Source organism: Macrosteles quadrilineatus, unplaced genomic scaffold, assembly GCF_028750875.1.
Source record: "Macrosteles quadrilineatus isolate MER2022 unplaced genomic scaffold, UCM_ALF_1.0 Scaffold_1__1_contigs__length_201487025, whole genome shotgun sequence".
In the NCBI taxonomy this organism is placed as follows: domain Eukaryota; kingdom Metazoa; phylum Arthropoda; class Insecta; order Hemiptera; family Cicadellidae; genus Macrosteles; species Macrosteles quadrilineatus.
In genome coordinates this window covers 20,518,376-20,542,957 of record NW_026542594.1, presented here as the reverse complement: position 1 = coordinate 20,542,957, position 24,582 = coordinate 20,518,376, and the positions used below count along the sequence as shown (strand labels likewise).

The 24,582-nt window shown below is 38.3% G+C and overlaps 2 protein-coding genes across 2 annotated transcripts in view; both read right to left on the bottom strand.

Annotated features, from left to right (window-relative positions):
- Window positions 1-1,744: 1,744 nt before the first annotated feature.
- On the bottom strand, window positions 1,745-6,380 carry LOC128995067 (uncharacterized). Its single transcript, XM_054419949.1, has 4 exons — window positions 6,265-6,380; window positions 3,015-3,800; window positions 2,727-2,938; window positions 1,745-2,082 (listed from the first exon to the last, which is right to left on the bottom strand). The coding sequence occupies exons 1-4, from the start codon at window positions 6,378-6,380 to the stop codon at window positions 1,745-1,747; spliced, it is 1,452 nt and encodes a 483-aa protein (XP_054275924.1).
- Window positions 6,381-13,696: 7,316 nt separating this feature from the next.
- LOC128983041 (uncharacterized) overlaps window positions 13,697-24,582 on the bottom strand; it is a 76,168-nt gene continuing 65,282 nt past the window's right edge. The window contains exons 7-9 of the mRNA XM_054402170.1: window positions 19,947-20,148; window positions 17,674-17,790; window positions 13,697-16,266 (exon numbers count right to left, since the gene is read on the bottom strand). Of these exons, the coding sequence (XP_054258145.1) occupies window positions 16,131-16,266; window positions 17,674-17,790; window positions 19,947-20,148 (455 nt within the window). The 3' untranslated portion in view covers window positions 13,697-16,130. The remainder of the gene's footprint in view (window positions 16,267-17,673; window positions 17,791-19,946; window positions 20,149-24,582) is intronic.

Sequence of the window (24,582 nt, the reverse complement as noted above, 5' to 3'; positions counted from 1 at the left end):
GAAAAAAGTTTTATGTTTACGTATTTTTTTTAAATCTTTTGAAAAACACAAATTTTTATTTCTATTCAATTTAATAAGTAGCTATGCAGATTTTGGCAAGTTGAAATACATGTATTTTTATTCAAAATTTTGTGGAGAACGCGATGGTACAGTTAATTGTTGCTAAAAGTTTTAAATTAACCCAAAAAATGCAACATTTTTGCATTTATGTAAATTTTTTTCAAAAAACTTAAAACATGTCATCTCTGGGGGTGTGTATGAGATATATTTTTTTAAACCACGTTTACGAGTTCCATTTATGCTCCTATTATACCCAATAAAAAGTTTAACGCTTATTCGCGACCACCCTGTATATATTTAAAAATTTGAACGAATGGTGTTTTTGGCCTCTGGGGACATCAAAATGAAAAAGTAAATCGGTCCCGGGCTTAGTTCTTACCATGAGACCTACGGTAATAGCTACTTCCCTATAGGGAAATTCGCTAAAACCTATTTTTACCTCATAAGGAGCACCACACATTTGCGCAGATGAGCTGCAGCCTCTGTTAGGCCTCCGCGGCGTTTTAGTTGGAATACAGTTTTCCTCCACGCCTCGCTTCAATGTGACACGAAAAAGTCCTCGCTCCCGCCTGTACCTAGCCTGTATCTCGCCTGCACCTCGCCTCGCTCCAATGTGCGGCGGGCCTAAGACCCCCCGGATAAAAATTACTCAAGTTATCACTTTCATGGACACATAACTCTCTCTCTCTCTCTCTGGAAGAATCTGCGTTGGAGTTTATGCCAGAATGTGCCGAAGGATAATAACGAAAAAGCATGAATTTGAAAATGCGGGAGGACAGGCTGGAATTTTAAATGGAAAAATGCTAGGAAAGAAAGAACATATTAAGAAGATTGAAAAAAAAACCGATGATCCTAGTACAGAGGGTACTAGGTGAGGGGAGAAGTGTTGGTTAGGCACAGAATGTGCCTGGAAGGACAAAGATTAAAGCTGACAGCAGGAAGAGGAATCCGAAGATTTTTCAGGAAAGCGGCCTGGTGAATAAGTCTCTGACTGAAACCAGGGGTGGTGGAGGGACCGCTGGGCTTAGGCCAAAAACCTCTCTCCCTCCCCCCCCCTCTCTCTCTCTCTCTCTCTATATATATATATATATATATATATATATATATATATATACACACGTGGATATCGAAATGTTAAACTATAGGGAGTAAATTTAATGGAGTTTAATATACAGGAAAGTAGAAACACAAGTCTTATATAAAAATCACCCAAAAAAAGCTTAACAGTTAATTTCACTGTTCATTAGTCAAGTCTCAAGTCAACAATAAATGACAAATTAATGTTCAAGTCAGCTTATATAACAATAGTAACCATTAAATATCACTTGACATAATAGGTCAGCCCGTTTTGAACTACAAGGAGTGTCAAACTATTGAGTGTCGAACTATCGAAGGTTTACTGTATTTCCATAAATAAATCCCAAAGTACCCATGAACTTTTGAGAAAACTACAAGTCACACCCCCATAAATCATATACATAAAATGTTTGTCATGTTGAGAAACCTTGCCCAAAACAATCAATTATTTCATAAATTGCCCTTTTATGTTGTAATTCCTTTCTAAAGGGAACTTTCCATATACCTAATGTTAAAAATACCTCTGCTGTACTGTGTTTATTTGTCTGTATTGCTGTATTCTGTTTTGTTTATTTCAGCAAAACACGTTGCCTTTCAGCCGTCACACTCAGCTGTATGAGGGGCGTTGTGAGACGTGGTAGAGTGGGTTAACACGCTGCCTACCGGCCGTCACACTCAGCTGTATGAGAGAGGCGTTGTGAGACGTGGTAGAGAGTGGGTTAACACGCTGCCTACCGGCCGTCACACTCAGCTGTATGAGAGAGGCGTTGTGAGACGTGGTAGAGAGTGGGTTAACACGCTGCCTACCGGCCGTCACACTCAGCTGTATGAGAGAGGCGTTGTGAGACGTGGTAGAGAGTGGGTTAACACGCTGCCTACCGGCCGTCACACTCAGCTGTATGAGGGGCGTTGTGAGACGTGGTAGAGAGTGGGTTAACACGCTGCCTACCGGCCGTCACACTCAGCTGTATGAGAGAGGCGTTGTGAGACGTGGTAGAGAGTGGGTTAACACGCTGCCTACCGGCCGTCACACTCAGCTGTATGAGGGGCGTTGTGAGACGTGGTAGAGAGTGGGTTAACACGCTGCCTACCGGCCGTCACACTCAGCTGTATGAGAGAGGCGTTGTGAGACGTGGTAGAGAGTGGGTTAACACGCTGCCTACCGGCCGTCACACTCAGCTGTATGAGGGGCGTTGTGAGACGTGGTAGAGAGTGGGTTAACACGCTGCCTACCGGCCGTCACACTCAGCTGTATGAGAGAGGCGTTGTGAGACGTGGTAGAGAGTGGGTTAACACGCTGCCTACCGGCCGTCACACTCAGCTGTATGAGGGGCGTTGTGAGACGTGGTAGAGAGTGGGTTAACACGCTGCCTACCGGCCGTCACACTCAGCTGTATGAGAGAGGCGTTGTGAGACGTGGTAGAGAGTGGGTTAACACGCTGCCTACCGGCCGTCACACTCAGCTGTATGAGAGAGGCGTTGTGAGACGTGGTAGAGAGTGGGTTAACACGCTGCCTACCGGCCGTCACACTCAGCTGTATGAGGGGCGTTGTGAGACGTGGTAGAGAGTGGGTTAACACGCTGCCTACCGGCCGTCACACTCAGCTGTATGAGAGAGGCGTTGTGAGACGTGGTAGAGAGTGGGTTAACACGCTGCCTACCGGCCGTCACACTCAGCTGTATGAGAGAGGCGTTGTGAGACGTGGTAGAGAGTGGGTTAACACGCTGCCTACCGGCCGTCACACTCAGCTGTATGAGAGAGGCGTTGTGAGACGTGGTAGAGAGTGGGTTAACACGCTGCCTACCGGCCGTCACACTCAGCTGTATGAGAGAGGCGTTGTGAGACGTGGTAGAGAGTGGGTTAACACGCTGCCTACCGGCCGTCACACTCAGCTGTATGAGGGGCGTTGTGAGACGTGGTAGAGAGTGGGTTAACACGCTGCCTACCGGCCGTCACACTCAGCTGTATGAGAGAGGCGTTGTGAGACGTGGTAGAGAGTGGGTTAACACGCTGCCTACCGGCCGTCACACTCAGCTGTATGAGAGAGGCGTTGTGAGACGTGGTAGAGAGTGGGTTAACACGCTGCCTACCGGCCGTCACACTCAGCTGTATGAGAGAGGCGTTGTGAGACGTGGTAGAGAGTGGGTTAACACGCTGCCTACCGGCCGTCACACTCAGCTGTATGAGAGAGGCGTTGTGAGACGTGGTAGAGAGTGGGTTAACACGCTGCCTACCGGCCGTCACACTCAGCTGTATGAGAGGGGCGTTGTGAGACGTGGTAGAGAGTGGGTTAACACGCTGCCTACCGGCCGTCACACTCAGCTGTATGAGAGAGGCGTTGTGAGACGTGGTAGAGAGTGGGTTAACACGCTGCCTACCGGCCGTCACACTCAGCTGTATGAGAGAGGCGTTGTGAGACATGGTAGAGAGTGGGTTAACACGCTGCCTACCGGCCGTCACACTCAGCTGTATGAGAGAGGCGTTGTGAGACGTGGTAGAGAGTGGGTTAACACGCTGCCTACCGGCCGTCACACTCAGCTGTATGAGAGAGGCGTTGTGAGACGTGGTAGAGAGTGGGTTAACACGCTGCCTACCGGCCGTCACACTCAGCTGTATGAGAGAGGCGTTGTGAGACGTGGTAGAGAGTGGGTTAACACGCTGCCTACCGGCCGTCACACTCAGCTGTGTGAGACGTGGTAGTGAAGGGGTTAACTTAACCAATCAATAATTTTATTAATACTTATGAAGTCAAACGGAGTGAAGCCCGTGGGTAACAGCTATTATACTGTATAATATAAAACTCATTTATAAAAATTTTAACAAATGGTGTATTTGGCCTCTGGGGATATCAAAATGAAAAAGTAAATCCATCCTGAGCCTAGGTCTTACCGTGCCACCTGCTGTAATAGCTACTTGTTCTAAGAAACGTAGGTGAGGGAAAATTTAAAAACGTACGTTTTTAGGAAAAGCACTTTGCAAATTTTTTTCCCCTTTTTTCAAAACTGATGTTTCATAAAATGTCCATGGTAACGCAATATCTTTGGTAGTTTTTTTTTTTAAAGAGCATCTTTAGTGGAAAAACACAAAATCCTTTCACGACTATAACGGATGTTTAAATGAATATTAAAAATGGTTAATATTATTTTTATAACTATGTTTTGCTATAAACTAATTTACTTTTATGACCATTATACAATAAAAAGGTCACTGAGCTTTTGGTATATTTGGTCTTCCTAGAAAAAAATAAATACCCCCGCCGCAGCAAACCTGCCGACTAAGCGAATTTCCAGTTGCCTGAATTGATTTTCAATTAAATGTATTTAATAAACATTAATTTTAATGAGTACATAGGCTTGCTGCTACAGGGAGGGTAAAAAAGTGTGTTTTTTAGAGAAATATTAATAACTTAGTATAAAATAAATAAATTTACCAAGTTTGATCAAAATATATCCATAAACAAGCAGACTACAACATTTTACAATATTCCCCATAAGAATAACATGGGAATTTTAAAATAATAATTATTTGAATTTTCTCCGTAACTAATAATAGTACAAAAACACTTTGATATACTAAATTATTTGTTTTTTTAAGCTCTTTAAGAAGGTCTGAAGAGAAATTGGGAAATTTTTCGTTTGTAGGGTCAAAAATTAGAAAAACCCATTTTTACCCCATAAAACCCCCCGTAAAACCCCGTTCCCATGGTCCGATCATGCTGGTTCGCGAACTCATTCAAGTTTATCCTGCCTTACACCTTCAAACCAAATTTCATCAAAATCGGATAAAAATTACTCAAGTTATCGTGTTCACGGACACATATATATATATATAAATCTATATATATATATATCTATATATATATATATATATATATACATATATAAAAATTTGAACGCATGGTGTTTTTGGCCTCTGGGGACATCAAAATGAAAAAGTAAATCGGTCCCGCACCTAGGTCTTACCATGCCACCTACGGTAATAGCTACTTCCCTATAGGGAAATTCGCTAAAAATCTCAAAAAATTGAAAATAAGCCAATAAAATCTTTTTAAGTTTGTATAACTCCGAAAAAACTTACCTGAGACCCAAAAAATCGTTATGTTTGTATAGAGGTGTGCTTCTTTTGTGTATAAAACATTGAAATATGACGATATTTTAATTTTTGAAATTTTTATGATAGAAATCATAAACGTGGTGGTCAGGGACAAGCGGTACGGTCGTGAATTGTCTGGAATAATCTAAATCTTTCTAAACAATCCTTCAATTATACTGTTAGTTATAATAAAAATATGTGTTTCAATTGAACTAAACTGTTCGATTTACAATTATATTAAAGTTATTGTCACGACCAAACACACTATAATCCATAAGGCTGGATTGGTCGTGAAAAAACCTGCGATGGTCGTGAAACTTTGGTCGTGAAATTACGTGTTAATTGGCTCTGTTCTGGCGGTAGCCCTGCACCTCATGTTCGAGGATACAAAGTGGACTTCTAGGTTAATCTAGCAATTGAAATATCTAATAAACAAAAATTAACACCATGTCTACTTCATTGAATGACTACGTACGGTCATGGACACACCAAAATTACAAAAAACACAATCTTTCCTTTATTAATCTTGTAATTCCTCCTTTCGACTCGAAACGACCGGCACTACAATCCTGACGTACACCCCGAACTGGTCTCTAAAACCAACTGACTCCATCGACGCCAGGCATGCCACTGTCGTGCTCCAAAGTTGAAAATTTGTCCCAAATGGTCGTGATGCCAAATCGAAGGACAGACTAATTTTGTCATGGTAGTCAGTTTGCAATGACAATAAAATTATAATATGCTCCTTTTATGTAAATTTAATAACCATTGATGACATAAAAATATGGCTTTATATATTTCGGCATGAATAATTAGTCTAAAAACAGCGTGAAAGTTGGAAAATGTACTCTAGGGACACGTCATGGTCGTGAATTTCGAGTCTTTAAAAATACGAAAAAAATACCTAGAACATATTTAAAACAAAATAAATATGTGTAACATGTTGGCCCCGTCCCAAAAAATATTAAAACACATAATAATAAACTACAAATCCAGTATCTACGAAGTAAAAGGCCAGGGACATGAAAACGTACGTTTTTAAATTTTCACTCAGGTACCACTCCTCACTGTGTTTCTGTCCCACTCTATGAGGATCATCCTTTCCACCAGGATCTCCTGGTTTTGGGTAGTTCTTCAAAGGTCGGGGCATTTTACCTCCCCTTCCATGCTTGCGGTACTAGCCCGTGTTCCCACGACAAGCTATGGATCTGAAGTCGACCTGGACAGAGCCCCGCATGCCCAGGCAAGGCTGCTTACTGCAGGAGGGCGTCTGGTATCCTGCAAGCACTGTTTAGACACCATACCAAAGAGGCCTCGTGTCATCAACTTCTCAGCACGGTCCACCTAACACCTTTGGTTGGCCTGTAACAGAGGAAGGAAAAGGAGGGGGCGGGAGTTGGGAGAAGAAAAGAGCAGAGGCAGTAAGATGAAGACACAGTTGGTCCATGCTTGTGAAGAAGAAGAAAAACATGGAGTGAAAGGATAGACCCTGCTCAGTTGAAGAGTAGGGAGTCAGGGAGGCTGATTGCAATGGCTAGGCACCAGGCGATTGGATCGCCGACCCCTGAGCCTAAAAGATGTGTTAGGCTTCAACAATATAGTGTAAATAAGCTCACTCTCTTCTCTCCTTCCCAGACCGTTGCCTCCAATGCTCTACGATTAGACAGGAGGCAACTTAGTCAGATCACAGGAATGGTCACTGTCCATGGCTTCCTGTAACTGCACCTGCATCACTTGAAACCCATAATGGAGACACTGCGTGTAGGAAATGTGGGCAGTCCGAGGAGACCGCAGATCATCATCTACTCTATGACTGTACAGCTCTGAACAAGGTAAGCGAAAGCACTCTTGGAACAATGATAAGGGGCAGACACCTTCCCCAGGAAGAGGATAGGATGCTGCAGTTCATCAAGCAACTCAGGTTTAATGACCACCAAGGGGGGAGCACAAAAAGTCAATCTGTAGCTGACGTGCATCAGGTCAAGGTCCGCCCTGAAGGAATCAATCAATCAATGGTAATTGTTTGGGTACAATTTAAGGTAATTAAACGTTTTGTACGTCAAATTGAAAGTTTTGTTTCCCATGTACCAAGGGAGGAAAATTTAACCTTGGTATGTGCAAAAAAGGGCACCGTGGTAGGTCGACGTTGCGATCTCACACCACTGACCCCAGTCGCCAGTACGATCTTTACGGTGCAACAGAAGGCATAGAGTGTAATCTGTGGTTCGCAGAGTTTAAATCAATTGCTTAACTAAACTAAATTAAAATCTACTTAATGATAAAGACATTTGATGCTGGTTTAGTGTGTTTTGTGGCACGGTAGTATTTAAAAAGACATTCACCTCTGGCCGGTTAAAAACAAGTGATGACATCGTCGAAGAAATCCGACAATTGCATCAAAAAGCCTGAAAGAATTGATAACCCAATGAAGTCTTCCGTTGAACATAACTCACTTCATGACGTTATTCCTAAAAGATTGAGTCTTTGTGCCAATAAAATTTAGTTAAGACGTCAGATAAACCTGCCGATCGCCCTAAGGGTACAGACTTTGCCAGTTATACTCTTGTGACATTGATGAAAATATGAATTTTATTAAATTCTTCCAAATATTATCAAAGTATGAGAAAAAAAACTTTGTTCTCTTCCCTTCAATTTTATGTTTAAATCGTTTAGTTATCTTTAATAGTCTCCGAGCATTGGCCGTTTAAAATCTCGGTGTTCTTTTGTAAACACTGTATACAAACTAATTTGGGCTCTTTTTTTACACGTCTACTACTTTTAATAATTTTACCATCCATTGTAGTTGTCTTTACGAACATATAACCCCTATTCAACTGGAAATTTAAAAAAAGACTTAGTTGCAAATTTGTGAGCTGCTAGAAGAGAATTTCTAAGAAATTGCATTATAGTCCAGGAGCAAACTGCACATATCCAGCTTCCGTGGGATTTTTTGTGAAGGGAATGTGTGACTATGTGGAATCTCTTTATGATATGTCACATAATGGTGTAGTACCGGGTGTTTACCCTCAAATTGCGGGGTTTGGTTTTTATGACGTCGTAAATCCAAGATGGCCGCCATGTGTGACATCTATTCATTAAATTAATAATAACTCTTTTCAGAGTAAAATAATCGAATTTTAATTTACACCATTGAATTCAGCTCTAAAAATCAAACAATTTGGTGTTTTGAATCATTGCTCTGTGACCATTGGTTACCGAGATATTGAAGGCGGAAAACACAGAACATGGTCCCTATGTTATCCTTATGGGGGAAAAATAAAATTGTATATCTAGCTTATTACTCAGCATATCTTAATAATAATTGGTATGTGGCTTCATTTAGTAGAGATCTACTTGATTATGACCTAAAATCCCCCATTTTTACATTTCCGTGGCAGCAAACCTGCATACTAGCTTCCAATGTTATTCTTATGGACAATTTTTTGCATGCTTGTTCATGAACATACTTTGAGAAGTGATGATGTGTGGCTCCATTTTAAATATTTATTGAAGCATTTGCAATTCGTTGAGTATACAGGTCAGCTGCTACGGGGGTTTTGTATCTATAAAAAATCTCACAAATTATAGGTATAAAATAAATTAAAATAGACTATAGTTTTGGGTCATATGTAATTTCGTGTGATTGTATGATTGGTGGTGATAGATAGGTGACATATAGAATCGTGTACTACCGGGTGTTTTGTCTGAAAGTGTGGCCTAGCTGGTGTTTTTGGCCCGCCGTCTTGGATCCACCATATTCGATATTAATATAATTTTTTTAATGTAATGCTGGTGTCGTGACTCATCATTATAAACTATATGTGTTTACGCTATTTTCAATTCCGAAAACCGTCTAAATATCGTCTTTCGTTTCGAAGATATATTGAAATGAAATCTCCCCCCCATACATTTTTTACGGACGTTTCGTACTTTGATAATTTTTCAGATTATTTTTCTCATATATCCAGTTCTTATTATCGCTTGCAATTCGTTATAGTCTTAAAGTATTCAGTGATGTAAGGGCTTTTATTTAAGCTATCGATCATTAAAATCTGACCAGTTATAGTTGAGCTATGAACCGCAACACAATATTAAATGTAACTTTTTCCAAATCAGTTTTTATTAGAAGATTTATATCTCGGGTTGTTAATACGTCATACGGTTCATTCTGGTCTCAAATTACTCAGTAAATGTTTGGTTTAAAATTTTATTAATCACTAAATGAAATCTGATTAATTGAAAATGAGTTATCGGCCTTTATTTAACATTAATAATCATTTTTATTTTGAAATTTGTCTTTGGTTAAAGCAATTAAAGACATACAGGGCTGGTTATCAGGGTTACAACATTTGTTTGGCGTAAGTACAAAGTAAATGATGTGTGATGAGGCATATAAGACTAAGCGGTTCCACGTCTAAAAATTTTAACACTGATGACCAGCCCTGTATGTCTTAAACCAAAGAAAGTTTTGGACATAAAAATAATTTAATGTTAAATTATTTATTGGTTCATGACTCATTTCAAAATAACTCAGTCAGATTTAATTTAGTGATTAATCAAATGTAAAATCAAACATTAAACAAGTAATTTGAGACCAGGAAGAACTTCGTGACGTATTAACAACCCGAGATACACATCTTAATTAATTAATAACAACAGATTTGTAATAAGTTAAATTTAATATTGTGTTAGGGTTCGTAGCTCGACTCGTAACGCTCTAAGACCGAATTTAAAGATCAATAGCTCAAATGAAAGCTCATACATCACTGAATATTTTAAGACCAGAACGAACTGCAAGCTGTAATAGGAACTGGAGATATAAGAAAAATAATCTTAAAAATGTTCAAAGTACGAAACGTCCGTAAGAAATGTATGGGGGAGAGTTTTTATTTGAATATATCTTCCAAACAAAAAAATATATTTAAAAACATATTTCAGCATTGAAATCAGCGTGAAAATCTAGTTCATAATGATGTGTCACAACACTAGCATTGCATAAAAAAAGTTATTAATATCCAAAATGGCGGCCAAAAACACCAGCTTGGCCAGACTTTCAGACAAAATACTCGGTAGTAGGGCCTACACGGTTCTACATGTCCATGTCCATTACCTATCGCCAACAATCATACAATTGCTTAATTCAAAATCCTACAAAATTACATATGCCTCACAACTATAGTCTAATTTATTTTATTTTCTAATACCTGTTATTTGTTTATAGCATACCTACCCGTAGCAGCAGACCTGTATACTCAACGAATTGCAAATGCTTCAATAAATAATTAAAATGGGGCCACTCATTAACATTTCTCAACACGTATGTTCATAAACAAGCATAATTACAAGCATAATAACAAGCATAACAAGCATAAACATTGTCCATAAGAATACCATTGGAAGTTAGTATGCAGGTTTGCTGCCACGGAAATGTAAAAATGGGGGATTTTAGGTCATAATCAAGTAGATCTCTACTAAATGAAGCCACATACCGATTATTATTAAGATATGCTGAGTAATAAGCTAAATAATACAATTTTATTGTTTCCCCATAAGGATAACATAGGGACCATGTTCTGTGTTTTCCGCCTTCAATATCTCGGTTACCAATGGTCATAGAGCAATGATTCAAAACACCAAATTGTTTGATTTTTAGAGCTGAATTCAATGGTGTAAATTAAAATTCGATTATTTTACTCTGAAAAGAGTTATTATTAATTTAATGAATAGATGTCACACATGGCGGCCATCTTGGATTTACAACGTCATAAAAACCAAACCCCGCAATTTGAGGGTAAACACCCGGTACTACACCATTATGTGACATATAATAAAGAGATTCCACATAGTCACACATTCCCTTCACAAAAAATCCCACGGAATACAGTTTGCCCCCCGACTATTAGGCAACTTAGGCAACTTTAGCAACGACTTTTTAAAAATAGTAAAATTATTCTGCTTAAAAAATAATTGCAAATAAAACCATTCTATGGTGTTTGAAACAGAAGAGAAAAAATTTAAATGTTTTGTATTTAAGTGTTTTTTTATGATACTGAACTGATAAAATAGAAAAATATTATTCGTTTCTTTAATAATATAATAGTGTTTCTTTTACCGGTACCCAAAATTATATAATTAAAGAAAATAACGTACACTTTGAATAATTGAACCACAATAATTACCAGTAAGAGTGGTGAGTTCAATAAGATAATTTGTTGTAATATGTTGTTGTTGTAGCCATATTTATTATTTTGTTATCTTTTAAGAGTCAAGAGTCCATCAAGGTATAGTAGACAATGTTGATACACTCTACTACTCCTGCAGTGACTATGACCTACACACCTTCCTACCAGCGAAAAATAAAAGAATTGCTGATACTGTTTATTTATTAAACTATTAATTACCTACTTTAAGTATTTCTAAATAGTCTGTGTCTGTTGGTAATAGATAAAAGGAGGTCAAATAATGTGGACAGGAAAGTATAGTTAGCTAAAAAGCTCATTGTTGTAGCCTAACATTGTTGAGATTGATAAGAGACAGGGCCGATTTACCGAATAGGCACGGTAGGCACGTGCCTAGGGCGCGAGGCAATTGGCTTTTTTGGGGGGGCGCCAACAATTTTGTAAATAAAAAAATTGGTGTTTGCATGCGATCACGGTAAACTTCTGATAATCCCTCGCGGCCGTGTAGACATCGTAATAGTATCCCGCGTTTGCGGCGAGATTCTCACTATTTTCCGTGGTCGGGTCGTTTAGACATAATTATCGTCTTCCATTATCGAGGCAATACATAAGCATATCCAGCGGTCGTGAGGAGATTATCATCGTCTACCGTGAATGAGGGAAAATTCTGATCTTCTTCCCGCGGTCGTGAGGACATTATCCTCGTCTTGCGCGATCGCGGTCAAATTCTGAACACCCTTCGAGGCCGTGAAGACATCATTATATCGTCCCCTGCGGTCTTGTGGACAAAGTAATCGCCTCCAGCGATTGTGGCAAAATGGTAATTATCTCCCCCGGTCTTGTGGGGATCATCATCCTCTTCCGCAAATTAGGCAAAGTTCCGACTTTTTCCCGCGACCGTTTGGCCCATTATCATCGTTTTCCGTGATCGCGGCAATATCTGATCATCCCTCACGGCCGTGTATAAATCATTATCGTATCTCCCGCGGTCCTGTAGACATCGTAATCATCTCCCGTAGTCGTGAAGACATTGTAATCGTCTCCCGCGATTGCGGAAAAATGGTAATCATTGTCTTCCACGAATGAGGCAAAATTTTTCCCACGGTCATGTGGACATTATCATCGTCTTGCGCGATCGTGGCATAATTCTGATCATCCCTCACGGCCGTGTAAAAATCATTATTGTATCTCCCGCGGTCCTGTAGACATCGTAACAGTCTCCCGTAGTCGTGAATACATGGAAATCATCTCCCGCGATTGCGGAAAAATGTTAATCATGTCCCGAAGTTGTGTGGAGATCATCATCGTCTTCTGCAATCGCGGCAAAATTCTTGCTGTTTCCCGCGGTCGGGTGGACATTATCATTGTCTTCCGTGATCGTGGTAATTCTGATCATCCCTCACGGCCGTGTGTAGACATATTATCGTCTCCCGCGGTCACGGAAACATCACTGATGTTGTCATGTGCGATCACGATAAATTGAAAACTCTAGGTATAAATACAAAATTCAGACATAATTCCCGGTTCAAAAAACTCCCGCATGATTCCCGGATTTCCCGGTTGGTGGACACCCTGTTATATATATTGCAAAGGGGCGCTACTGTTAGTTGTGCCTAGGGCGCTGACAGGATCAAAAACGGGCCTGATAAGAGATAATCTCATACGCTATTGTCTGAGGATCTTCAATGAAAATCCCATTTCAAATATTATTCAAGTTTCTTCGTTTTATTTATCCTACGCAGCAAGTTTATCCCTCCAGTAAACGCGCCGAGGACTCAGAGTCCGCACATTTGAAAAAGCGAAATAAGTGAATCCGCAAGCAAATGACATGACGTCCCATCTACCTTCCCCCACTACTTTTCCAAGGACAATGGCGGTGTTTTGACGACTGTCTTAGCGTCAGTTGGTCCTGCGCTACAAGGGTGTAAAGTTAGGCACGTCGTGTTTCAAGAGGATGAAGAACAGGCCAGCGATTGACTGATTGGTTATCAACACAACATATTCCATTTGAAAAATTTGTAATTATTTTGAAATTTATCTATATCTATTTACCTACATTTGGATAATTTAAAATTTTGATTCTATATTAACTTTATTAGGTATAAAAGAGAGTTTCCAGTAAGACGTAAGACGTAGGCCTATATAAGACGTATGCGTACTTGGTGTTACTATTAGCCACATGTGTACTGGAGGGTTAATTACCGTTGTCCGAGGGCTTATAGATCCTTGAGGGCTTATAATCGATATTAAAGGCAGTTAAAATCATTGTTACAGGAGTGTTTCCAACTATTTTTATTTCTTACTCACTCTCTAAAACTACAACACATACAAAAGTAAAATTGTACTTCATTGTTTAACTGATTGTGTTTTACCAGAGATAGAATGATAGATGAGAGAATCATTCTTTTATTAAAAATGGTTCAAGTCATCTACCTATTCTTTCTTGTTGTAAACATTGTAACCTAAATCCTTAAAATATACAGTACATTACACACTCGCATATGTACATATTATCCATTGACATGAACAATTACAAAAATACGCATCCATTACAACTACGGTACCTTAATTTGTATATTTTCAAACTTGCGTAGTCATAAAAATCATTAGACTATTCCTGCCGCAGCAAACTAGCAGACTAAGCAAATGTCCATTTGCCTGATAAGATTGCAGTAAAATATTTCATAAAGATGTCAGATTTATTTTGTCTATTTAAAAAAATATTAGATTAGATGCGGGATGCACTTAGTACATAGGTTTGCTGCCACAAGGAATGTTAATTATGTGTGTCTTTTCGCACAACGTTAGCTTGGTTTTAAATATATGAAAATACAAAATGTGATCAAAATATATTGATAAACATGCTAACTAAACAGTTTAGTTATTCTCCATAATAAAACAAATTTAGAGTTTTTTTAGCGAATTTCCCATATAGGGAATAAGCTATTACCATAGTACTCATGGTAAGACCTGAACGGATGGTGTATATATATATATATGTCCGTTAGCATGATAACTCGAGCAAAAATGATTTCATTTTGATGAAATTTGGTACAAACGTGTAAACCTACATTTATTCGAACGAGTTCGCAAACCAGCATGATCGGACTAAGTTTTGCAATTTCTTTCCAAACTATTTTGTAGAGCTCAAAAAAAATAATTCAGTATATTGAAGCTTTGTTATGCGCCTAATAGTTACAGAAAAAATTCCAAAAAATTATAAATTTAAAATTCCCATGTTATTCTTACGGAGAATATAAGTAAACTGTTGTAGTTTGCTCATTTATGACAATATTTTGATCAAATTTGGAAAATGCATTTATTTTGTACTAAACTATTAACATTTTACAACAAACAATTTTTTACCCTCCCTTTTGCAGGAAACCTAAGTATGTACTTGTTAAACTAATGCTATTTAAATAGAGAATAAATGTGATATTTTTAAGGAGATATTTTAGCGTACCGGTAAATCCAATCAGTCAAATGGAAATTCGCTTAGTCTGCAGGTTTTCTGCGGCGGGGGTATTTTATTTTTTCAGAATTAAGGAAGAAGAGATGCATACACAACTACAAGAAAAGAGTTCCAGGCAGTTGAAAGCACATAAAAGTTAACAGCACGATTAATATACTTGAAATTTAATTCCCCCTTACAGAAATTTCCCCCTTACAAGGACTCTTCTTCAGTATAAAGAACTAAAGAAGTATGAAGGAACTCTTTTCGTTAGTTATAGTAAGTTACCGGTAGTCCATTCCTTCTTCCTTAAAATGTAGAGCCAAGTGTCTTTTCCTAAAAAAAAATAAAGTAAAATATACCAATTTTAGAACAATATTCATTAGATTTTTCTTACACTTATTTTTATACATTTTATCAATTGTATTAATCTCAAACTGAATAGAAAGATAGGAGGGAGAAAATGTTCTGTAACAACACAAAATATTGGCAAATAGTTCAACTCAATCATTAAAATAGCTAATTAGTAACTTTTGTTCCTCTCTATTGCCATAAAAAATCATCAACTTATCATTCTAAAGAGAACCATTCCTCATGTTACCAATGTTAGGGATAAACATGAATATAGATACTAAGTAGACATCCTATATAGTAAGTTTACTAAACACATAATCTGAAAACATTTTGGGTAGCTTACTTTAAATGTTCATAAAGGTAGTATAGATCAACTATTGGATATGATATTCAGGCATAGTTAAAAATAGATTATGTTTAAGTATTGATTAATTTTAAGCAGTACTCAAGAAACTCCTATATTTCTACCCTTGTGTCAAAACCTTCGTAAAGTTTTTAGTGACAAACAAGTATATTGTAAATGCTTCCGAAATAGGATTCTACATTTAGATATCCAAAATAAAAAATAAGTGCTAGTTCGTTTTTATATCAACACTATTTTTCTTGGGAAACCTGAACCCCTGGAAAAAGCTACCTATTTGTCCACTTGAAAAAAAAAACATCAGTGGTTTCCCATACGTTGGATTTATTCCATGAATGCCTTACACTCAATTTAAACTCTTCACCTCTAATAATGGTTTCTATCTAAAATGCCTCAGAGGCTAGTGCAAAGGCTGAACAAACAAACCCTCTTATAATATTGCAAAAGTGCTCTCAAAGTAACGCTTAATACATCATTTACATTTTACTATATCTGGCACAGCACTGTGAGATGTCTACTTAAGTATATACACTGGATGATGTTCCCTCCTCTACTCTAGTTAATCCTGCGGGACTGATAACATCTACACCTGTTGGGAGGACACTTGCTGGGGTACACAATGCATTTGTCCTGGCAGTACTCATCCGCTCCACTCCTGCCAGCTATTTCTCCGATGGCATCACAAGTATCACTGGAAAAAGACATGGTTGTCAAAATTAAAGTTTATATAAATGATGACTTTCTTTTATTATTAAGCATTGACTTTACAGCACACTAATCTTTCACCTCAGATTTGTCTCTGAATATGAACCAAACATTTAAATTATTGCTAAGATTAATTGTTTGTTTAGCTTAGTAAAAGTGTGTGAGTTGTAAGTAAACTATGTGAACTTCTATCCCTTTATGCGCCACTTAAGTATAAGCTCACTCTTTATACACCTTCAAAATGGTTTGCCTCGGACAATCTAAGGGCTCTTTCACTTGAGGCCACCAGTTGCGCAAGGAGACACTGCTCTGGCACTGTGTCCTGACCGGCATATGCAGTGACCTCATCTGAAGGTCTCCATTTAAAACAATGTTTAAGAAGTGGCGGCCACTATGGTTGCAGCCACCTATGGTCTTGTATGAAAGAGTTAGATAGGCGAAGAATCAAACAAACATTTGAACTGACTCCTGGTCAGTTCAGGGAGTATCTGCATTGAATTGGTGTATATGATGGTGCCCCACTATACAGGAAGTGTGAAAGGTCAGAGGAAACTGATGATCACCTCATTTTTGACTGTGAGGAGCTTTCTTAGCTAAGAAGGATAACTCTTGGCAATCTGCCAATCTGGTAAGGAGCCATCTTCCTGAAGAGAAACCGATCAGTGATTTGTAGAATGTCAATCAGGTTGATTCATCAGGTGCCTGGACATTGAAGGTCCCTGAATATATTATCTCTGACTAAGGTGTGCAATAATTGGAGGTCTGCCCTCTTTTTAATAAGATGTAAACCATGACATCAGCCTGCATTCTAATCATTTTTATTTTCATGTACGATATTCATAATGTTTAATACTCAACTGTCCAATGAAATCATATATACTGTATATCAGTATTCACACGTAAAGTAATAATATTTTTAACTATACAATTTTTCATACTTCATCCTTTTTATTTCTACAATTTTAAACCATTTTTAGTTTCTGTATAGATGTAATACAGTAGACTCCCTCTTATCCGGACACCTTTTAACCGGACATTGGTTTAATCGAACCACACTTGGTAGAAGTGACATCTCTTTCTCCGGATAATTTTGATCAGCACATCGGTTTAACCGGACTAGATCGGCAGGAAGTGGGCGGTACTGAAACGACTATTCTCGTGGGAAAGATTTGAGACCAGTGATTATGTGTCTAAATACAATGCTCTTCTAATTTTAATTCAAATACTGTATAGAGTATGCATTTAAACAGTCCGTTTTAATGAGATTTTGCGGACTTCGGTTTAACCGGAAAAACCGTTATCCGGACTAACTTATTTGATACATAATTAATTGATCAATTAACAAATTAATCAAGAAAATTGATACATAATTATAGTGATAGGAATTACTCACGGGCAGTAGCACACTGAAGGAGGACAGTTTGGAGGGAAGTTGAGACAGTTCTGTTGACACCAGTCGTCCACACCTCTCAGACTGCGGTATAGAGGAGTAGCAACACACACTGTGTCCCTGACAACATATTGCAACAGTTATATAGTGGAAATACCCCCGCCACAGCAAACCTGCAGAGCAGACTAAGCGAATTTCAACTTGTCTGATTACATTTTTACTAAAATATTTCCATAAATAAGATATATTTATTCCCTATTTAAATAACATTAGATTTAACGAGTGCTTAGGTTTGCTGCTACGGGGAAGGTAAAAAGTGTTTTTTGACCATACGTCAATAGTATAGGATGAAATAAATAAATTTTGCTAAATTTTATCAATATATATCCATAAACAAGTAAACTACAACAATTTTCATTTTCTCCATAAGAATAACATGGGAATTTTAAATTACACTATTTTTGAATTTTCTCAGTGACCATTAGGCATACAACAGCGCTTCAATATACTAAATTATTTCTTTTTTTAAGCTCTACAAAACGGTTTGGAAAGAAATTGCAAATTTTTTGTTTTTAGGGTCAAAAATGGGAAAAACCCATTTTTACCCCATAAAACCCCCCATAAACCCCCGTTCCCGTGGTACAATTATGCTGGATCGCGAACTCGTTCAAATAAACGTAGGTTTACACGTTCGTACCAAATTTCATCAAAATCGGATGATTTTTGCTCGAGTTATCGCGCTAACGGATACACATATATATATATTTGAATTTGAACGGATGGTGTTTTTGGCCTCTAGGGACCTCGAAATGAAAAATTAAATCGGTCCCGGGTCCAGGTCTTACCATGAGTACTATGGTAATAGCTTATTCCCTATATGGGAAATTCGCTAAAAACACTACAGGATATAGGATATACTCTAAACTATATCTCAATCAGCTTTATGTAGTTGGGTTGCTGATTGGTTACCTGGTAATTAGAAGGTCTTCAGTTCGATCCTGTGTGGAAAATCAGTAGATTTTTAATGGTTCAAAACCTAACCAAGCTGTCCTTGATCATTAAGCTTTTAATAAATAGTCTTGGCTAAATAAACTGGTTATCTTATAGCCAGTAACAAAGCTACACAGGCCATCTTACTTGTATTCCATTCCATTCTACACTCATCTTGTATTCATTAATAAGTTTAAAATATGCATCTCCTAAGAGTTCATCACTGTCTCAGATAATTAAGAACTAAAAGATAACTGTCTGACTAGTTGAACAGACTCTACTAGGTCCTCTAACTGTAAATAGTTAGTGCCTTACTACCTTATACCCAACAACTTAACTACCTTTTTCTCTCTCGCTCATCGCTGCATTTTTAAAATGACAAAACAAAATATAAAGGCGAAACCAGAGCAAATGTGGATTCACCTAGCATGTTGGTTACAAATAATGGTCAAAGCCAATCAATTTTTTGATTTTGCAAACTGTTGATCAATACACATGTAAGACCATATATAAAAAGAATTAAATATAGACTGTCAGCTATGCTGCGGTTACCATAGGTTCTGGCACACACTGCTGGTAGCGCCATGTAGTTACGGCGTACGCGCTACGTAACTACACATCGAAACTATGGTACGAAACTATGGTAACCATTGTAACCGCAGCACGGCTGACAGTATGTATATTTAATTATTTTTGTCTAAGACTGATGAGAATTGTCTTAATGGCTAATATTTGTTTAAAGGATGTTGCATAGAGCACAAGGGATTTTTGTTGGAATAACAAGCTTACCGGAAAGGGGAATACCTTGGTAAAAGTATACCACATACTTTCGTAAAAGTATACCAAAAGATTTACACACAAATATTAATGTTAAGTTTTTTTTTGTTTAGTGCCAGAGTGCCTAAATAAGCCTGTTATCCTAACAAAATTTTCGGTTAATCATTGTTTATATTGGTTGATTACCTATAATTCCAGGAATACCAAGTGATGAGACATTTTCTTTTTATTTGGGATTTCTCTCCACCAAAAGTACTTTTGTTATACAAGATCCTGCGGAATTATGGCACAAGAAATGGAAGATCTTAAACCTCAAAATGAAACCTCTCTAACAAAGTAATACTGAGAGGTCAGAGAAAGTGCAAGAAGATGAGTGGTTGTTTTTAGTAAGTCACTAGGAGGGAGTTGGGAAGGCATCATCACCACATACCCTTGGAGGGTGGACTCCCTAAGGCATCTGCTTACAGATATTTTTCCTCTCTAAATAAAGAAAAGATTGTCATACAAACCTGACGACCAGAGGGTAGGCGACCTGGGGTGCCCGAAGATATTTGAGCAGGAAGGGGTTGTCTGCAGACACCTGGGAGACAAACTGGGGTGGAAGTCCGAGGGTGGAGGTGACAATCGCAATGTCAGCACAGTTGCGGAATGTCTCTGGAGAACCACAACCTACAGCCTCTGTCCCGTTGGCACAACGCCCCCACATGTTACCTGGAGAGGGATTTTGAATTTACTTAATCGTTTAAAATTTTTTGGCACCCTCTTTTGAACCTTGCATTTGCCTGTCCACATAGGACTCTGGTCTGTGCTTGGAACGTTTTAAAAAAAAAAGGGGTGAGCCAGTACAGTACCGTACAAGAGTTGAACTGTACTGTACTGATGGAATGTGACGGGTACCTCAATCAAAACCCATGACATGGCTGCCATGGTTTCGAAGCTACCGACAGAGACACCAACTCACCCGCTATTGATTGCGGGTACCGCGATTGATAGCGGGTACCGCGATTGTGTCGGACAAGGTACCTATCAGGAGTGGTGAGCGTATTCAATTCAGGGTAGTCTCCACACGGTCTCCATCCATTTTCTCCTGGTGCCAGATGCAGGGGTGAAGCCCACAGACTGTCTGATGGACGTACCACTTTTTACCATGTCAGCAAATTCATTCTTTGCAATACTGAGCTTTTCAGGAGCCAGTCGTTATGGTCGGCAGAATAAAGAGGGTCCTGGAGTCGTGTGTATGTGACCCCCTCTTAACCGACCTCGTATTAACCGATAATCGGATTATCCGCCTTTGATCGTAAAATAATACAGTTTGTTTTAACCGACCTTGCTTTGAGAGCAGCTCGGTTTAACCGCCGCTTTCTAGGAATCTCGGCAGTTCCGCTCCCACGCTGGGCGATGAGAACTGAAACGTACGCTTATCTTCACAGGATATGACTAACAATAAGTTATTTTGTGTTGATCACAAAAAATATAGCATAGCCTATTGTCAGTTTGTCATCATCGTTCGTAGCTCGAGCACATCTGATCAGATATGTTATCTGTGCGGCAAATTTATAACATCATAAAGTGCGTTACGATTTTGAGAACTGATTATCTTATCGCTGGAGTAAACAAACAACGCAACTTGTAGGGAGGGCAGGGAAGGGGTGTTAACAACTCCAAGGTCAAGATAGTTTTTGTGCTTCGAACCTCCAGTGAGTGGCCATAAATAAACGTCCTGTCTTGTAACAAAATGGTCGCTTGTATCTTTAATGACGACAAAAGGTACTGTACTGTATTACAATGTATTTGGAAAGCATTAATTAATACACTACTGTAGTAAAGTTATTAAAATCGGAATTTTATTGACTCTTGCCTAGTATTATAATATATTCACTGAAAGTAGGCCTATTTGACTTAACTGTGTTTTGTGTTTATTTGTGACATTTCTATCAATATGAAAACGGAGATAAGAGTAGTTTATTTTATAAATAATGCAAGTATGACTTCAAAATAATGATTATATAATACTAAATGAATAGCACTTCATTATGTTATGATTTTAGGGATTGCCCGTTTTATCCGACCTTTTGAATTATCCGACCTAGGTCCGGTCCCATTAGGGTCGGTTAAGAGGGGGTCTACTGTACTCTGTACTGTCTGGGTGCTTCACTTCTCGAGAGTGAATTCCGCACATTCCTGGAGGGCGAAGTAATTTCAGGGAATTTAAGTAAGATTTTAGAGACGGGAGAAGTAGTGACTACAGATTTTACGCTACTTTGAGTCGTAACGGAAAGTTGTCTTCCTGTAATAAGTCCAGTTTTGGCATCGTGAAATTGCAAAAAACGACACAGTAGGAAGCAAATGGTAGTAACTGAGGAAGTCCGAGCCAATCATTTGGAACACTGACATCTGCAACTGTGAACTACCATGCAAAACTATGGCAAAGGCTTACGTCCAATGTCATAAAACAGGTTCCGTAAGTCTTGATAGTACTACCATTGGCGGCACTCAGTTCAAAGTCTGTAGATGTGCAACGGTCTCTTAGCAGACGTTTTGGATAACATGATACCTCAGAGCCAGTGTCGATCAAGAACCGGAGTTTCGACTTTTGATCCGAGACAACAATTCTGCGGCTGGGTGCTTGATAGTCAGCCGCCGCTGTTAGGCTACTGACCGTCCTTGGAGTTTCCCGCGTAAGAGCAAGGGGAAGTACATTTTGATGCGTGCTCACCAAATTTGGCATATCAGCATCAGATATGGCTTGTAGATTTGTGCTGATCTTGATTTGCGTTTTTTGGTGTTTTCTTGTCATGATAGGTCAAACGATTGTGCCAGAGGAGGGATACTTCGAGTGCATCAATCATCTGCGCCAGTCTTGCAATGGCAGCAGTGAGGTCGTCATTAGACTGTGTGTATGTTCACGAATTGCCGTAGCATTTACTGATGCTTGTGGTGTAGGCTACTTGTAGAAACTTCAATGACTTTATCCGCTATATCTGCAAGTTTATCAAGTGGAAATTCATTTTGAGCTGTGACAATCGCTTGAATGGTTAACAGGGAGACAACGTAGCCAGAGTGCTCGAAGGATGTTGTCCTGTAGTTGGGCTGGACCGATCAGAGCACGTAGGTGGCGTAAGAACTATGATGGCTTGCGATCTCCGATGTCTTCGTCGCTGATCGACTGGCGAACGCATTGTTTTTTTCACTAGTAGGCAGCCTTTCAATTAGCTTCGAACAAAGTACCGTGTAACGAATCGTTGCAGGTGGATTTGTGATGATGTCCTCTACTTCAACAACTGTGTAACGTGTTTCAAGCGTGTCATCGCTTGTGATGCCTGAGATCGCGAACTGGGAATCTACCTGACTAAACCATAGACTAGGTTGATCGGCCCAGAATGGTCGAAGCTTTACTGCAACTCGATGAACTGATACATTACCAGGGTCGTTGCGTTTGCTGAACGTAGGGGCGAGTTCATTTTGTTGCTCTCGTAGATTCACTAATTGAGCTTCGATTTCCTCTAGCGACATTTGTAATATTGAGGAAGGAATGTCGTAGGGCCTAGGCCTAAATCTTGTTGTCGTTGTTCGGGTCACCAAGCGATGTTTAATCTGTATGAGTAATTGCACCGCTATATGAACAAATATTTTTATAACGTTTTATTTACAAACAAATGAAGAAGTGTGCTAAATCATGACATATAGTCAAAACTAAACATTTTAACAACCTAGCAACAGCTGTTACATACATAATAAATATTAAAATAAAGTAAATATCAGAGGCATCACAGCTGTGGCTAAGTTGACACCACAGGTAATTTGTTCTTTACGATAAATAATAAAAACTAGTGGCATGTAGGGACATAAGTCCCTAAAAGCTCAATAATATAAAACAAATTATTTTAATATTCAAACAAACTCAGAAATATATTATCTATGTGTCAGAATATAATATCCCTATACACAATTTCTTTTATGTGACAACAGTTTGTTGTTTGTCTTTGTTTGCTTTTGTTGGTTATTTTCAATAAATAATTTAAATAGGTAACTCCATAGGGTTAACTCTGCTAAAGGCAGCAAACATACTGTAATTGTTTGTGAATAAATACTGGTTTATTAATGTAGCTTTGGTTTTGTGATTAATGGTGATAAAAAAGGCTTCCCTGATTAGACTTTTGGAAATTGTCTTCTTTAAATATGAAAAAGCAAATAAAGGAGTGTTGAGGTAAGCTTAGTTCTTGGCCAAAACCGCTAAATTAGCATTCCTTCCCAGTTAATATTTCTAAATGTATACTCCTTTTGTTAAGGTTTAACAAAATTAGTGTAAAGTAAAGGCATCCCATTGACCAAACTTAACCCTAGATTTTTTTCCGTTCAACATAAAAAAAAACTACAATTAGTGTAAGTTTATGTGGTGGTATTCATCTTGAAGGGGCGATTTAACTTTACATATTCTATCGAATAAAATATACCTAATCATCGGCTGATTCCTAACTCTTTTGCGACTGGCTAGGGTTCCAATACCCAGTTATCGAAACCAATCACGAAATTACTTTTCATCAGCATTGACATGCATATTATTGGTTTGTTTAAGACACGTAAAGAAACGGAAACTACCTCTAGTTTTTACTGTTATATTTGGATGTTCCCTTTACTATTATATACCATATATTGTTTTAACCGTTTTTGCTTAGAGCAACAGACAGTACCTGTTTAAAATCTCCAAAAATATTGTTTTCTGTTCGTTGGAACTTGCCATAGTAATTACTTAATTAACAAATATATTTCCTTTACGAACCTATTCCATCTTTATTCCCAGGTTATTTCCCAAGAGCAGCCGTTGAGGTTGTTCCACTTCATAAAAAATATTGAAAGACTACAGTACAATAAATATCAAATTGAAAATGTTAGTAAATTTACAAAGAAAGTCAAGTGTAGAATAAATCTTTAACATATGTATTGAAATCAAAACAAAGCAAAAGTTTTCCATTTAATCATGAATCATTTATTATTTAGTCAATTTGGTTATTTAATGTTAAACATTCCTTCAACACAACAATAACCTTTAGATTAGAAGAAAAGGATTCGATATTTTTTCAGCAATTCTAAGTTCAGTCCTTTTTTAAGCCTACTCCCATGATTCTTCTACATATCACACGCTTA

Excerpts from the sequence above, each read along its gene's own strand:
- LOC128995067 (XM_054419949.1), bottom strand. The coding sequence starts at position 6,380 with ATGCCCCGACCTTTGAAGAACTACCCAAAACCAGGAGATCCTGGTGGA. Across the intron at positions 2,939-3,014 it reads ACAGCTGAGTGTGACGGCCG|GCAGCGTGTTAACCCACTCT; the intron begins GTAGGCAGCGTG and ends GACGGCCGGTAG. Across the intron at positions 2,083-2,726 it reads ACAGCTGAGTGTGACGGCCG|GCAGCGTGTTAACCCACTCT; the intron begins GTAGGCAGCGTG and ends GACGGCCGGTAG.